Source organism: Dunckerocampus dactyliophorus, chromosome 16, assembly GCF_027744805.1.
Source record: "Dunckerocampus dactyliophorus isolate RoL2022-P2 chromosome 16, RoL_Ddac_1.1, whole genome shotgun sequence".
NCBI classification, from domain to species: Eukaryota; Metazoa; Chordata; class Actinopteri; order Syngnathiformes; family Syngnathidae; genus Dunckerocampus; species Dunckerocampus dactyliophorus.
Genome location: NC_072834.1, coordinates 14249837 through 14265955, shown reverse-complemented (window position 1 = coordinate 14265955; position 16119 = coordinate 14249837). Strand labels below are relative to the sequence as shown.

Sequence of the window (16119 nt, the reverse complement as noted above, 5' to 3'; positions counted from 1 at the left end):
TGTAGTTTTACTTTAAAGGTGGATGCAAAGAGTCAAAACGGGGATGAAGATCTGTCAAAAATGAGTTGGGGTAATTCCAGACGGATATTTAAAAAATATTTAACATAACGATGAAATTAACACCATCAAAATGTAAGGTATATTATAATTATTTAATGAGAAACTAAAGTTGTGTGTTAGTTCAAAGCACTCAAAACAAAACCCCATCATTTGTGGAAAAGGAAAGTAATGGGTAAATTTACGCACACGGCTCTGACACTATTCACTCAAATAAAGGCCATGGTAAGACAAATAAATGTTACTCTTCATGACAAACTTGACATATGCAACCAAGAACTGTCTTATTTTTAGATAAACTGTCTAAATAAAAGCGAGAAACGGAGCACTGAGGACTGAGGCTCAAGACGTGGCTGGGGGCGCATGTCGTTATCTGGGGGTGCTACGTGCGTAATAGGCACACCACGTTTCATTGCGATGTTATTCTGATGATCCTGCACACCTGCAAGAACAGAGAGGGAAGCCTGAAGCCTGAAGTGGGACATCAAATATTCGTGGCTTTCAGCAAATAAATCTACATGGTCCCTTTACATTCTCTCTGTGCAGTGCACGTCCAGCCAGCTACTTTTTTTTTTTTTTTTGATGAATTGGGATTTGAATATATATTTATCCATGGAGTATATTTTAGTTGTTTTGATGATAAATAATTGTTGGAATATTTTATTTGCACTACATTTTTTGGGATCAGGTTGCAAAATCCATCATGAGGGCGATTGCGCATTGAAAGTGCAACCTTTGTTTGTGCGTAAGAGTCCTCCTGAGCGTTCGTAGAATTTGTTCTAAGATCTAAGAACTGTGAGTTAAGAACACGTTTCGTGAATGCCAAAAATCTTCGGAAGAAGGCTTTAAGAACACATTTGTGCATAAGAACGTTTCAAGAATGAGGCCCATAGTTCTTAAACCCTATAGAGTGATTTAATTGACAACTTGACAACAATATTCTCATGCTAAAATAAAATAATGAAATATCCAAGTGCTGTGTTGTTTTCACGTATCTTTTAGTCCGGATAATACACTGGTGCGTAATGGTGTTTATAAATGACAAATGATATCCGCCAGTGTCATTTTTTCACTTTCACACTTTCCACAAACGTTTTTAAGTCAATAACGGCAGTTTTCGTGTTTTCATGCAGTGATGGATAAATCTTTGGCTTCCAATGCATGTTTATTTCTAACATGATTTCTCTTCACCATTTAATGTGTGCGTCGCCTTTTTGCCATGTCTCCAAAAAGTGAGTAGGCCAGCTACAAAGGTGGCCTATGTACGTACACAAGCTTTATAGACGAGACCCTGGACACTTAACAGCCTCTATAGTCGCCGTCTTGGCGAAACAGTCGTCCCTCGTCACGGCGGTTTGAATTTTGCAGCTCCACTCTATCATGGTTTTTCAAAAATATATTAAATCATGCGGTGTTGTGGTTGAACATGGCCTATTAGTCAAAACATGCATGTTTAAGCTAATGTTTTGCATTTTTTGCATAAACTAGACATATTCAAGCATACAAATGCCTAAATGAACAAAATACAAATTACAAATATAAGGCATTAAGAAGACATTGACAAAGTATTCTGCACAAGTCAGCGGGTGGCAAGTAATGTTACTAACGGTCGATGAGGCACAAGCATCACCACACTTGATCACTGGAACAACAGGCTTTTATTGCAGCTAGTAATTATCGCACAACAGGCACAATTATCCCTAATAAAAATCCCTAATAAAAACATAGGCTACGTTAACAGCCATAACCCACAGCAAGATGAAACTCATCTTTGGACAGGAAGTGATGTCGGGGGTTCAGAGTTGAGTTTCAGCCTTGTGTGGGAAACGGCCACAAAAGTAGGCAGTATTATTGGGTATTATTGTGTCTGTTGTGAGATAATTTAAACCTGCAATAAAAGCCTGTTGTTCCGGTGATCAAGTCTGGTGCTTGTCTCTCACTGAACATTACAGTAACAATACTGACACCTAGTGACTAATGCAGAATACTACATTTGATTGTCTTTGAATGGGTCCTTTGAATTATTTATATTTGTATTTTAGTTGATTTAGCCATTTTTATGCTTGAATGTTTAATTTAGGCAAAAAAGTGTAGCATTTGCTTCAATATGCATATTTTTGACCAATAGTAGGACGTATTCAACCATGAAGCAGTATGATTTATGAATATATTTTTCAAAAAACATTATCGAGTGAAGCAGCAAAATTTGTCCTCCCATGTGACGAGGGGCAACTACGTGACACAGCAACTGTTTACTTGATGCTGTGCTTTTCACTTGAGTGCAAATCAGTAGCTTTGTGAGTAGTTGGTCTTGATCCAACATAGTCTAAAGTGTTGAAGTCCTGCTGGAAGCTTTTTTTCTGTGTACTTGATGAGCACTTGGTCTTAAAGAGTCTTGGAGGCCTCTTTTTTTCCTAATTGGATCATCTTTCCATTAGTGGATGGTTGCTGGCACACACACAGAACTTAGTGGCACGTGACAAATAACGTACCTTTCTAACGCGATGGCACAGGTCTTCTTGATCTCCAAGGGCTCTCTGAAGGTGGCCAACAAACAGTTCAACTCTCTGAAGAACAAGTACGAGGTGACGCTCAATGCCAACTCGCACATCGTGCCCTGCCAGGACAGCAAGGGCTTACCCACCATGCACTGCGACTTTGTGCCCATCTCACAGCTGGAGGACATTGAAACGGACGCAATCGTTGGTGAGGAGTTTTTTTCATTTTCTAACGAGTGTGCCAATTGTCGGTTATTGACACGTGTGTCGCCTGTAGATGTGATAGGCGTGTGCGAGGAGGTGGAGGACGTGTCTGTCGTCAACACCAAGGCTGGCAAACAGATCCAAAAGAGGGTGCTCATGCTGACGGACTCGAGTGGAAAGATGGTGGCGCTCACACTGTGGGGAGACGAGGTAATGGGCACCATCATTCTTTTGTTGTGTGTTGGCAGGTGTGCAACATCATTTTGAGAGTTGATTTTAAAATGTTGGCTTCCTTCGTTAGCTACATGAGAGGGTCTAAATATTAGGGACAGCTCTCAGTATGATGCAGTGCAAACAAGACAATTGTCTGGTTTCTCCTCCACTGAATTCTTCTTCTGTCTTCAGGCTCAGAATTTTAACACGTGCCCTCACCCCGTGGTTGCCATCAAAGGAGCGCGCTTGTCGGACTTTGGCGGCCGCTCGCTCTCAGCACTCTTTAGCTCCACACTCATGGTCAACCCTGATATCACTGAGGCCTTCAAACTGAGAGCCTGGTGAGTGTGCACAAACGCCAGCGTCCTTTGAATCATCTTTCCAAACAATATGCAGTTGAATAGTCCAAAGCTGGCTGCCTTACACCGTGCAGTGCACTCACAGCGGCTCTAATGCGCACTTGTCAGGATGTTGGTGCCGTACGTGCCTCCTCTTCCTCTGTCCCAGTGGGATCATCAGCGGGATGGAAGGCTGATATTTGTTGATGCTGGCTGTGTGCGCGTGTGTGTGCGCGTATGTGTGTGTTGTGTTGTGTTGTGTTGTGTATGTGTGTGTGATGCGAACCAGATGGGACACATCTACATGGAGCTTATTAGCCTCCCTGGTGCATGGATCTGAAAGTATGACTCACGCCTTCATCAAGGCTGCTCCCAAGCATGCATGTGGTGAATTGAGAGTATTTTGGTGAACAACGGTGCACATGCAACACTGGATCACACCACCTCTTTGGTGTGTGTCACAACGGCAGTTTAATAACCTCATTAGTCTGTGGTCAATACTTGTTCTGACATTCACGGGTTAAATAACAAGAACACAACAAATGTCCCTTCCTACCTTCGTGCACCTTTCCAGTCTCATCTCAGCTGCTCACACTCCAGCCGTGCATGAATGACAAATGTTCTTCAGAGGAGCAGATTGACTTTCACGCTTCCTTTTAGGGACACAGACTCAAGCTCCTGTGGAGAGGCAGAGCTTTATGGGATTGTTTCAACTAGCTTTGCAATGATAACTCTCCACATTGTTTTTCTATGAAAGAATCCTATTGGGTGTTGAATGGAAGTGTAAGTACATCATGAGTGAATGGTCCATTTGTGGACACATTATTAAATAGTGTATGTAGTAGGGGTTTCATTGGTGACTCTAAATTGTCCATAAGTATGAATGTGAGTGTGTATGATTGTTTGTCTATATGTGCCCTGCGATTGACTGGCGACCAGTCCAGGGTGTACCCCGCCTCTCGCCTGAAGTCAGCTGGGATAGGCTCCAGCATACCCGCGACCCTAGTGACGATAAGCGGCACAGAAGATGGATGGATGGATGGATGGATGGATGTAGGAAGGGTGTAATGGTACGGTACAAAGGTGTACCGATTTCCGGTACACAGTACACAGGGACAGCAAGTGTGTCTCGCGTCACGAGTCTACTGCATAAACGGACAAAGTAAGTGGATGAAAGATGGAAGCAGTGTGTTCAGTAGAGAGGTAAAGAACCAGCTAGCAGTTTTCAGTTTTATAGGTTTCATTTTAAAAATCATTTAATGCTGTTTACAAAAAACCTAAGCAGTTTTATGAATGGTGACATGAAAAGTGATATACTTGGCGCTACGTGTTCTCTGCATGCATAGGTACAACCAGGTAGGCCACTCCTTCCAAAGTCAGTCCTTGACAGCAACCAAGTCCATGGGTGAAGAAATCAGGACCAACTGGAAGTCTCTCAACGACATCAAGGCGGAACAAATGGGGCACAGCGAGAAGGTGAAGTGCACACATACACACACACACACCGGCTCCAAGACACTTGTGGTATCTGGCTTGAAAGGTGCCAATTAAGCACGTCTTTGCTGTCTCCTCCTGACACTTGGATAGTTTTAAAGTGGCCTGTGGTCCCGCTCAAATGCTTCTCAGGAAAGAACCCTGTAGTTTTAAGTTGTCCTCTTGCAATACTGCCCCGTCCCTCCCACCAGCTGTAACAGCCCCCCCATCCCCTAAAGTGCTAGTTGTCTGAAAAATGTGATGAGGCAGGCGGAAACATGTCGCTGGACTGCTTGATGGAGGCATAGGGCTCTTGCTAACGGGTGAAGTCTCCTAATTAAGCAAAAGTTCCTTACTATGTGTTTTCGGGTGGGGGGGTGGGGGGGTGTGGGGGGGGTCTGCTGAGACGGACATCTTGTCTTGTTATGAGGCAGTGACTCAATGGTCGCTGAGGGGGGGGGAAGTGTCACATAGAATTTGACTGACAGGAACTGTGGAGGTCACCAAGACAGCTGCAACCATCTTAAGGCAGAATGTGGGCAACTTTGATGCTGTCATAGTCCAACATGTACTGGATGTCCATGTTAGCTTTACTGTAGACAGTGGTACTGATCCAGGTTCATGATCCATCTTTTATTAATGTAGAGCAGGGGGAACTTTTTCCAGCGAACAGAAAAACGGAAGGCTGTGGTGGGGCCATCTGTACTTGGTACGATTGCTGAACGCAGTTCAATGTAGGTCAAAAATGGCCCCCGGACTGCACTTTGGACACCCTATTCTAGTGGAAGAAACTCCCCCTGCATACTATTTAGCTGCACTATATTTAATTATGCAAATGTACTAAATGTATTACACATGTGTGGGTACATGTGCTGGCATGTACGCATCCTGCTGAGACACAGTTCATCTGCCGCGTGTGAGGCTCGCATTAATATTCATGGAAAACCAGTGAGAAGAGACAACTGGTCTCCCTCTGCCGAATTAGCATTTGTTGACTTGTTAGGGGCTGATTGGTCGACTGGTTGTGTCGCTAATTGAGGTTTAATGACATTCCCTTCCCACCATGCACACTTGCCTTCACATGCAAGGGAGGTTTAACAGATGTGACTCGAGTTTGCATATGACCTTGCGTGCTTGTCATGTGTGCGTGCGTGCGTGTGTGAGAAGCGTTAGCTGCTAACAGCTTGGCACGCTTCTTGGCAACATTTCATCTGATGAAGCGAAGTTTTGATTAATTTTTTTCTTTTATTTCATTGCTGGCTTCTGTCACTGAGCTTTATGATAAAACAGGTTTGTGTTTTGACTGGACTGCAGGCGGACTACTTCAGCTGCGTGGCCACGGTTGTGTACATGCGCAAAGAGAACTGTCTGTACCAGGCGTGTGCCACCGCCTCCTGCAACAAGAAGGTCGTGGAGCAGAACGGGCGGTACCACTGCGAGAAGTGTAACAAGGACTTCCCCAACTTTAAATACAGATTTATTCTCATCGTGAGTATGAACTTCAAATCAAATCCAAGTTAATTTGTATAGCACCTTACAACATCCCACTGGTGCCCAAGGTGCTTCACAAGAGTAACAACGCATTATAGAAAATAAGAACAGGGTAAAATCGAATAAGATATAATAAAAACAACTAAAACAAAATAAAAATACATGCACAGAATCACATCTAAAATACATATAGCCATCATGTGTCAAAAGCCAGTCTTGAATAAATGGGTTTTTAAATGAGATTTAAAAACTGATAAATCAGTAATAGACCGTTACGCAGGTGGAAGGAAGGGAGTTCCAAAGTGTGGGGGCAAACGCAGCAAAAGCGCGATCACCCCATTTTTTTGTATTTCATCCTTGGGACTTCTAATGTTGTGTTTTGAGAACAGCGCAGGGACCTGAAGTGGTGATGGGCAGTTAAAAGCTCAGCCAAGTATGCTGGAGCAAGGCCATTAATGGCCTAAGGACTTTAAAATTGGTTCTAGACTACTGGGAGCCAATGGAGAGAACGGAGAACTGTAGTGATATGGGCGTATTTCGGAGCATTAGTAAGGAGGCAAGCAGCTGCGTTTTGTACCAACTGGAGCCTGCAGAGGAGGGACTGATTTACTCAAGTGCTGAGGGATCAAGCCCTGAGCTGATGAAAGCATGAATTGCTTTTTCAAGATCTGTACTTGATAAAAAGGTCTTTACCTTTGCCAGGAGCCTGAGGTGGAAGAAACTTGCTCTGACCACAGAATTAATTTGCTTATCAAACTTTAGACTGTTGTCAAAAAACACACCAACGTTTTTAACAGCAGGAGCCAAAAGAGGGGTAGGAGTGTTAAAATTGGGTTCCCTGTGCGGTGAATCTGGGGTAAAAACAATGTACTCCGTTTTTCCTTCATGTAAATGAAGGAAATTCTGAGACAGCCATTGTTTGATGTCATGTAGGCAGCTATGGAGGGGATCTACTGTGTTCTTGTCACTGAGCATTACTTGTAGGTAAACTGTACATCATCGGCATAAAAATGAAAATGGATATTGTGTCTGTAGATGATTGGTCCTGATAGTAGCATGCATAGCGAAAATAAGGTATGCCCAAGGATGGGGCATGCCAGAGAAGAGGGGAGCGCTGATAGAGGAAAAGTTATTGATCATTACTGAAAAAGTCCTGTTGGTGAGATATGACATGAACCATTTAAGCACAGAGCCACGTAGGCCAACACCGCTCTAGAGTGGTCCACAGTATCAAAAGCAGCTGTAAGGTCTAAAAACACCAGCACAACTGACTTTTTAGCATCAGGGGCTGTGAGGATGTCATTTTGTACTTTCAATAACGCGAAATCTGTTCTAAAGCCCGATTTAAATTTGTTAACAATATAATGGATTGACAAATACGACTGGAGTTTTGAGAAGACAAGTCTCTCCATGACCTTGGACGGGAAGGGCAGATGTGAAATTGGACGGAAGTTGGACAGAGTTGATGGGTCTAGTTTTGTTTTTTTGAGAATTGGTCTAACTTGCTCAAGGGCAGTGGGGACAATACCCAGGCTGAAGCAGTTGTTCATAAAAAGAACACAGCTGGGACCAATGGTATCTATAACCTCCTTCATTATCCGTCAAGAGGGCAGTTGGTGGGGTTTAACTGTTGGACTGATTTTTTTAAGAAGAGAAAGTGAACTTGAACATGTGATGCTGGAAACATAGTTAAATACTGGAAATCTGTTCCAGGGTCAAACTGTGGTTCCACTGTCAACATACAGTTACAGTCAAGTGTGGTCATGTGATGTGTTCAGGTCAACTTAGCAGACTTTGGGGACAACCAGTGGGCGACATGCTTCCAGGAGACAGCTGAAGCCTTACTGGGTCACAGCGCTGAAGCTCTGGGACATCTGAAAGACACAGTGAGACACATACACACACACACACGTTGTGTTTAAAGTAGCTTACTCCACTTTTAGCTTCACCTGGTTACCACTTTTTCTTTTTTTGTTTGATGTTGTTCAGGATGAGGATGCATTCAATGAAGTGTTCCAGAAAGTCAGCTACACAACACACATCTTTAAGAACCGAGTCAAACTGGAGACGTACAATGTGAGTAATGTCAACCACTAATAATCAGTATGGTAGTCCCTCGTTTATCGTGCTTAATTGGTGTCAGACCCGACCGTGATAAGTGAATTTACGCGTAGGATTAGTAGGATTCCTTATTTATAAATAAAATATCTTTGTAGTTATGGCATCGAAAACCTGTTTATGATCTTCTATATATAGTTTAAACCGTCTAGACATGAAATAACACCCCTGTAGTCACTTTTATACTTGTATTACCCAATATAGTAGACAATACAGTCAGTAGAGAAAATAAGTTATCTAAGAAATAAAACTTGTGCTCATGTGTGTCACGATTCGGTGCTTGCAGGGGAACAGAATGGGTGACAGACAGGAAGCAACTTTGAGTGTTCAGAGTTGAGTTTTAGCTTGTTGTGTGGTATGACCGCAAGAGTAGCTCATGTTATTAATATGATTCTGATTATTAGTATGTTGTTGTTATTGTGCCTGCTGTGCGATAATTCAAACCTGCAATAAAAGCCTGTTGTTCCGGCAATCAAGTCTGGTGCTTATCTCACCGAACAATTACTGACACCAAGTGACCAATGTAAAACACTACCTTCACAATTTGAATCATCTTAATGGCTTACGTATATTTGTATTTTAGTTCAGGCATATTTTTTGACTAATAGTTAGCCGTATTCAACCAACAGCGTGATTTAATATATGTCTGAAAAACTGATAGAGGATGACTGCACAGTGTTTCCCACAGGGTTTTAATCTATTTGTGGCGGTGGGTTGGCGGGATGATGTCATACATGTGCATGTGAGTTTTATGGACGCCGTGGGAGAGGCAAAAAGCATGAAAAGCTAAACAACTATATTATATATACAAATTAACTTTCTTGTGTTGCTGCTTTTTGTGTTTTTTTATGTCACAAGCAAGACTGAGCCACCTACTTGTATGAGTGTTTTTCAACAGCACCTTCTGCTCGTTGGGAAGAGCTATGCATGCTTTCGTGTTAGCGTCTCCCAAGTGACAAAAAATAGCTAGATTTGTCAACAGTTGCTTTTTTGTAAAAGAGAATCTAGAGGGGTCTGAATACTTGCTAAATACAGCGACAAAGTCGCTAAGTTGACAACACTGATCCCTCCTGCAACGTCTTCTTATTCTCTGGCAGGCGTGTGCGTATGTGATGTGCATACCACTGTCTACTGTACAGAGCTGGAACGTCAAGCTACATTTACAGACCGTCCCATTATAATGGGTTCATGCGCGAGGGCTCACAGGTAACACCAAATGTATTGTGGCGAGCCGCCACAAATAAATTAACGTATGGGAAACACTGCATTAATAATTAATAATGGAGGTGTACAGTCGTCCCTCGCAATATCATGGTTCAATTATCGCTCTGTCACTCTTCCATGATTTTTTTAAAATTTATAAATAACATTCATAAATGGCCGCTGTTCATTGTTGACTATGGCATATTATTAGTCAAAACATTTGGAATGATGTTCCATTATTGAGACATGACATTAGATTACCCTCACACTACTGGAATCAGCCATGACATATCCAACATAATAGAGTGAAAAGATGTTCTCCTCCCATTCTGTGTGGAAGTGGTAAGTTTTTGGCTTCTTTGTACTTCTTCCCACTCCATTTTAAACCCTTTAAGTTTAGAATACAGTAAATAGGAGGTTAACTAGTTAGCTCACCAGCTGGTTAAAGCCATGGCCGCCTCTTGTGTCCCTGCAGTGATCTCGTAGCTGGCGCATTACAGTTGAGCAATGTGGTGTAAACAAAGAATAATAGGAATGTAAAGGTGACACGGGTGTGTAATTTCATGTCTACAGGGCGCTAATGATGATAAAGATTTTATGATTGTATTTCGAAAGACATAAATAGGTTTTCAATGCTGTAACTACAAAAATGTTCCATTGATTAATATTGAATCCTACTTCAGGGAAATTCATTCACTTATCGTGGCCGCGATAAACGAGGAATGACTGTATTGTCGTGCTTCTACCTGGTGGTCTGCAGCATGTATTGTTTGATGCTGCAGGGACATATTATCCTAAGATATTCCAATTAGCATCGTCATGACGACAGACTTGTCATGTATGTGCAACAGCAAAACAAAGGTTTTAATTAATGAGCATTTAGCTTGTGTCTGTGTCAGCCTAATTAGCCTCATTATTATTTGCATGCTAATTGGCTACCAGCGGCTGATTCTCGGCGTCTGAGCGGAAAGGCCGAGAGCGTGCTCGAGTCCTGACCCCGGGATGGCTCCTCGGGAACACTACGCATGCGAGACGCTCATTTCCCGTGGCAGTGCGCCGATTTAATGAACGTGGTTTTTTTTTTTTCCAACGGACATAAGACTCCCTGCACATTTCACACAATAAACTGACATTGAATAACACATAATGATGGATGTATTTATGATATTTGATCATAGATATTCATGTAACAATAAGTTTGATTGTAAAGCTGATAGCTGTGTAATATTTTGCTAGCTTCACGAGTAGTCAGACTGGACTCATTGTGTTCACTGTTGCTCTTCAGGATGAGAGTCGAGTGAAGGTGACAGTTCTGGAGGTCCATCCGGTGGACCACAGGCAGTACAGCAGGAGGCTGTTGGCCAACATCCGCACGCTGTCCTACAGGACCTGAGTGAGCCCAGTGGTCCAAACAACCAACATCAGAACTACACTACAGTTTTATTTTGGCTGGTCCAGAACTGAATCACGTCATCATTTTATTCTTTTTTTTTTTTTTTTTTTCCCTGTCCTGTCCAGCCTTTAAAGCAGATAGAATTGTAGATCTAAATGCCGTCCAGTGCTCAACAGATTTACTCTGCCAGGGAGAAGTGTGATATACACTTCCCCTGTCATACAAAATTTATTTGACTTTGATGCTTGTTATAAAGCAAATTTGGAGCGACTGGACCGGAGCAGGAGGGGAAAGAGAAGAAGAGAAAAGGAAGGGGGGGGGAGATGAGAGGGGGACAACAAAAAAAAGAGAGACAAGAGACAAGGACAACAGCAGCAACAACAACAATTGTGATAGAACAACAAAAACATACAGGACGACATCAGCAAATAAATGTCTGTGACAACTATAAAGACGAACAAGGACATAAGGACAAAACAATATCAACAACCACAATGACAAAGCTGTCAATGACAATCACACATAATAGCAGTCATGAAATGATGAACTATGATAGTGATCACAATGACAATACTGCATTGAAACAGTCACACATAATAGCAGTCATGAAATGATGAACTATGATAGTGATCACAATGATAGCATTGAAACAGTCACACATAATTGTAGTAATGAAATGATTATCCATGATAGTGAACAGAATGAAAATTACTGTAATGCACATCATTGTAAAAAGAAAAACAAACAAAAAAAAAACTATAGTCATGCTGATATCACCATTGCCGTAATAAAACCAACAACATAACACCCTGGATAACTCAGTGAGTAATGTGGGGAAGTACGTATGTACTGTGAGTGTGCATATGTACAGGTATCTCTGTATGTCAGGAAGACTTCATATATATAAAGGTGCAAGAATGTGTGGGCGTGTAATTGTCACTGAGAATGCATGAAAGGAAAGGGGCCGCCTTCCACCTCCCAGAGAGCCCCGCCCCAAATAGCCAGGCCGGGCCCCGGCCGCCAGAAGGCCACCAGGCCCACAGGGGCAGGCCGCACAAAGATCAGTGCCCCAAGAGTCAGCCCAGAGTATGTATGCGTGGAACGTGTACGTGTTCGTGTTTTAATATTTATAGAGGCATGTGCTTTTTGTAAGGGCTCAGTTGGGGTGGACTGGGGGTTTCGAGTGTTAATATAAACCAGGAAGAAAATATTAAAATAGTTTTTCAGACATTTTTGTTCTATCGTTATTTTTGCGCTTGCTGTTGTATTTCCACTTCCCTTTGACAGGAACATAAAGTGGATTAACATGATGGAACAAGGACGCCCTGCGTCCCAGCGAGGAGAAGGCAGAGTGCCAATTCATGTTGACAGCCCAACCAGCACCAGTACCACCTGCTTGCACTGGGCTTTGACACCTTGAACAAGGTGATTTCTTCATCCAGGTGACACATCCACACTAACATGCTTTGTCCCTTGTTCGTGCTTACACGTCAGCTGTACTGTAGTACAGTGGTGAGAAAGTGTTTGACCCCTTACTGATTTCTTTGTCACACTTAGATTTTTCAGATCATGAAAAAAATTGAAATATTTATCAATGACAACCCAACTGAACACAGAATGCAGTTTTTAAACGCACATGGCCCTGTGTGGAAAAGTCATTGCTGCCCCTGTTGGTTTAACTTTTTAGAAGGTGTGTGTCCCATTATATCTGGTTCAGAAAAAGAACATCATACCAACAGTAAAATGTGGTGGTGGTAGTGTGATGGTCTGGGGCTCTTTTGCTGCTTCAGGACCTGAAAGACTTTCTGTGATAAATGGAACCATGAATTCTGCTGTCTACCAAAAAATCCTAAAGGAGAATGTCCAGCCATCTGTTTGTGACCTCACGCTGAAACCAACTTGGGTTCTGCAGCAGGACAATGATCCAAAACACACCAGCAAGTCCACCTCTGAATGGCTGAAGAAAAACAATGAAGGACGTCAGTGCAGCATGCACGCCTGCCATAACCACCCATTCATCTCTCCTGCTTGGAGAGAACTGACCATGTTTCGGTCCTTCCCGGGCACACATTTCACGCCACCTCCGCATTTAGTGTACACAGACGTGGGCGGGTCTCTGCACACTTGAGAGGAGTGGTTTTGCATAAAATTTAGATTTACCATTTACATAAACATTTACATAATAAAAAATTAAAATATAGCATACATTTCCATGTGTATGTACATTTAAAGATTTATTTTAATTATATTTAGATTTAAGATAAATTTTGAACATAACATCTACTATATACAGTAATACAAATGTAGAGTAAACCTTGAGTATCGGCCTACATACTTTTATGGCTTATTTTGTAGTGTGGAATGTTAGGAAAGGCTAAAGCGAGGAAAGTATCAAAGATACAATCAGTAGGAATGAGGAACACTCTTATCACATGTTTTGATTAGTGTTGGTTGTTGAGGACCGACTGACGTTTATTTTTCACCTCATTAATATTGTGAGGATTCTCATGTTTTTTTTGTTGGATGCACGACGGGGTAGGTCGTGTTGAATTTGTGCCAATGCAGGGACTTCTTCATGGCGGGTTTTACCCTTGGCTGTGACGTTTTTTTCGCTTCTGCTTCTGTTAGTAAGTTAGTACACACGTCTTGTGATCATGTGGGCTCTCTCCGGGCGCTGCTCGATAGAAGTGCTGGAGCGGTATCTGGAATGGATTGCTTGTAGCAGAGTGCTGATATCGGACATTTTAGATGAAAGCCAATCTGTCATAATCAGTCATCCATGACCACACCTTGCTTTGAATTCGCAGCTTCACTCTTTCACGGTTTTTCAAAATTAATAGCTGTTTCCTAGTTTGACTACGGCCTATTAGTCAAAAATATGCACATCTGTTCAAATTTAATGTTTTTGGCCTAAATTAAGCATTTTCAAGCATAAAGACAAAATGAACTAAAATATAAATAAGACAGTGAAAAAAGGCATTGAAAGACACGTTGATATGTAATATTCTACACTGGTCAGTAATGTTACATTGATGAGACAATAGCCACCACAGAAAGTACTGGAAGTAAAACAAGGAACCCCTCCAAATGTTAACATGTGTGAGTCTATCAGGGGTGGGCAAACTGCAGCCCGCGGGCCTCATCAGGCACGCCAAGCGTCTTAATCCAGCCCACCGAGCATTTCCAAATTCCTTTTTTAAACTTTTACCATGGAAACTAGCTGGCAACATTACTTGCAGTGCTATTGTGGAACACGAGTTGCCAAAATAGTCAGATGCAATCTGTAGCTTGTAGAAACAAGCCATCCAAACCAGACGACACTTAAACACACACGACGCGCAAACCAACCTACCTACTGCACCATGTGGGCATACAAACAAATATGCGCAATACCCATGCCAAAAACCACCCATAGTCCCACCGCAAGGTATGCTGGGTAGGTTATGGTACTCTCTCTCCCGACATTTTGCCGTGTTTGTCGCCTCATTGCTTGATTGCAAAATATGTTCATTAGGTCGTCAGAAGTCAACGAGGAGTTAACATATTCTTGATATCCAGTGTTTTATTGCTCATAGGTCATATTGTTGTTGCAGTAGGACCACCCAGCATGCCTTGCGGACATTTGGAAATAACTGTTCTAAGTTGCGCGTTACGATTAGCGCTTATTTGTTGATTTATGTGAAACGTTAATGTGATGCTGTGGATGTGGTGTTTTCATTTCATTTCACCGTGAGGAAGTATGTCTGCTTGAAGCCACCTCTACATATATGGCTCCTTTTTTAACCCAATGTGGCCCGCGAGTTGAAAAGTTTGCCCGCCTCTGGTCTATATTATGTCTTATTTGCTGTTATTTCTACTGTATTGGGGTGTACGGGGGTGTAAATGTGACTATAGGGGTGTTATTTCATGTCTAAAGGGCTCTACTTTAAAAAAAAACGTATTTAGAAGGTCCTAAGAAGGTTTTCTATGCGCTTAACTATGAAAATACTCTATTTATAAATAAGGAATCACACAGTGGAAATTCATGAAAGACCTATTAAAGCCCCACAGCTTTGACCCAGTCTCTATCCATGGGGAGACTCTGAATCAGGTGACCCAGTACAAATACCTGGGCTCAATCATTGACTCTGGGCTGAACTTAGAGGCCAATTGTGAGGCGGTGTGTAAAAAGGGACACCGGCACCAGCTCAGTCTCAGGGAATTGGCTGCCATTTTTATGAGTTTTAGTTGTATTGCACTTTCATTGAATCGCTTTTATCTTTCTTTACTGTCTTGGTTTGGAAATGTGTCTGCAAAAAAATAAGGCCGCCCTCAATCAGATTGTCAAATGGTCTGGCAAGCGCATTGGACAGTCACTGGTGAGCTTGGAATCACTACACCAAGCAGCTGCAGAGACTGAGCTCTAGTATTATGCAGGACCCTCTGCACCCCTTGAACCATCGGGACAGAGAAAGATACGACAGTTTTATCCCAGCAGCTACTGTCTTAACAACATCCGTTCCCTCAATAAGGGCAATGGACTCAAACCTTTTTATCTTTTATCATGTATTTTACAGTAATTGTGTGTTGCTGATATGATGCCTCTCTTGGACTGCACACTTATCTACGGGTAATAATGAAACCTGACCTAACCTGTTGGGGATGGAACCGCAATGAACAAGGGTGACTATACTGTACTAGTTCTGACTTGTTAAAAATGACTATCACATGACTGTACGTGTATTTGTCAAAGAGCGACAATTCTTACGACGATTATGATGCTAAAAGTGCATGTCTTTCACATCCCTGATACACATTATGAAGGCAAATTAACTTGTTTGATACAAATGTGACATGCATTATATGTTGCTAGTGGTTGTACTTTAATTACATGCATCAAAACCGTATCGCCATGTCTTGGAACACACATCGTGATGCTGGTGTCTGAGCTCATTATTGATGTTTTTTGTTTTGAGGACAAGACCTCCACTGCGGCCTTCACTCCTCCTCAGCTTGAAGAACATTTGGCCTCGGGTCTAGCGCATGCTGGGATTATCTCTGCTCTGTGTGCAAGCACCAAGGCCAGCATTCTGTGTCTGTGTGTGCACACTGACAGCCTTGACGGAGGACTGCAAGATCCTGTCCCAGTCGG

The 16119-nt window shown here is 42.3% G+C and overlaps 1 protein-coding gene across 6 annotated transcripts in view; it reads left to right on the top strand.

Annotated features, from left to right (window-relative positions):
- The window catches only part of LOC129168735 (replication protein A 70 kDa DNA-binding subunit-like), a 37773-nt gene extending 24300 nt beyond the window's left edge, over positions 1-13473 (top strand). For 3 of the 6 annotated variants that reach the window (XM_054754347.1, XM_054754346.1, XM_054754348.1), the window contains 8 exons: positions 2571-2763; positions 2833-2969; positions 3165-3313; positions 4657-4786; positions 6098-6271; positions 8053-8160; positions 8264-8350; positions 10881-13467. In XM_054754347.1, the coding sequence (XP_054610322.1) occupies positions 2571-2763; positions 2833-2969; positions 3165-3313; positions 4657-4786; positions 6098-6271; positions 8053-8160; positions 8264-8350; positions 10881-10988 (1086 nt within the window). In that variant the 3' untranslated portion in view covers positions 10989-13467. Of the gene's footprint in view, positions 1-2570; positions 2764-2832; positions 2970-3164; positions 3314-4656; positions 4787-6097; positions 6272-8052; positions 8161-8263; positions 8351-10880 lie in introns of all 6 variants that reach the window. The other 3 variants (XM_054754344.1, XM_054754343.1, XM_054754345.1) reach the window with 2 other exon arrangements.
- Positions 13474-16119: the final 2646 nt, after the last annotated feature.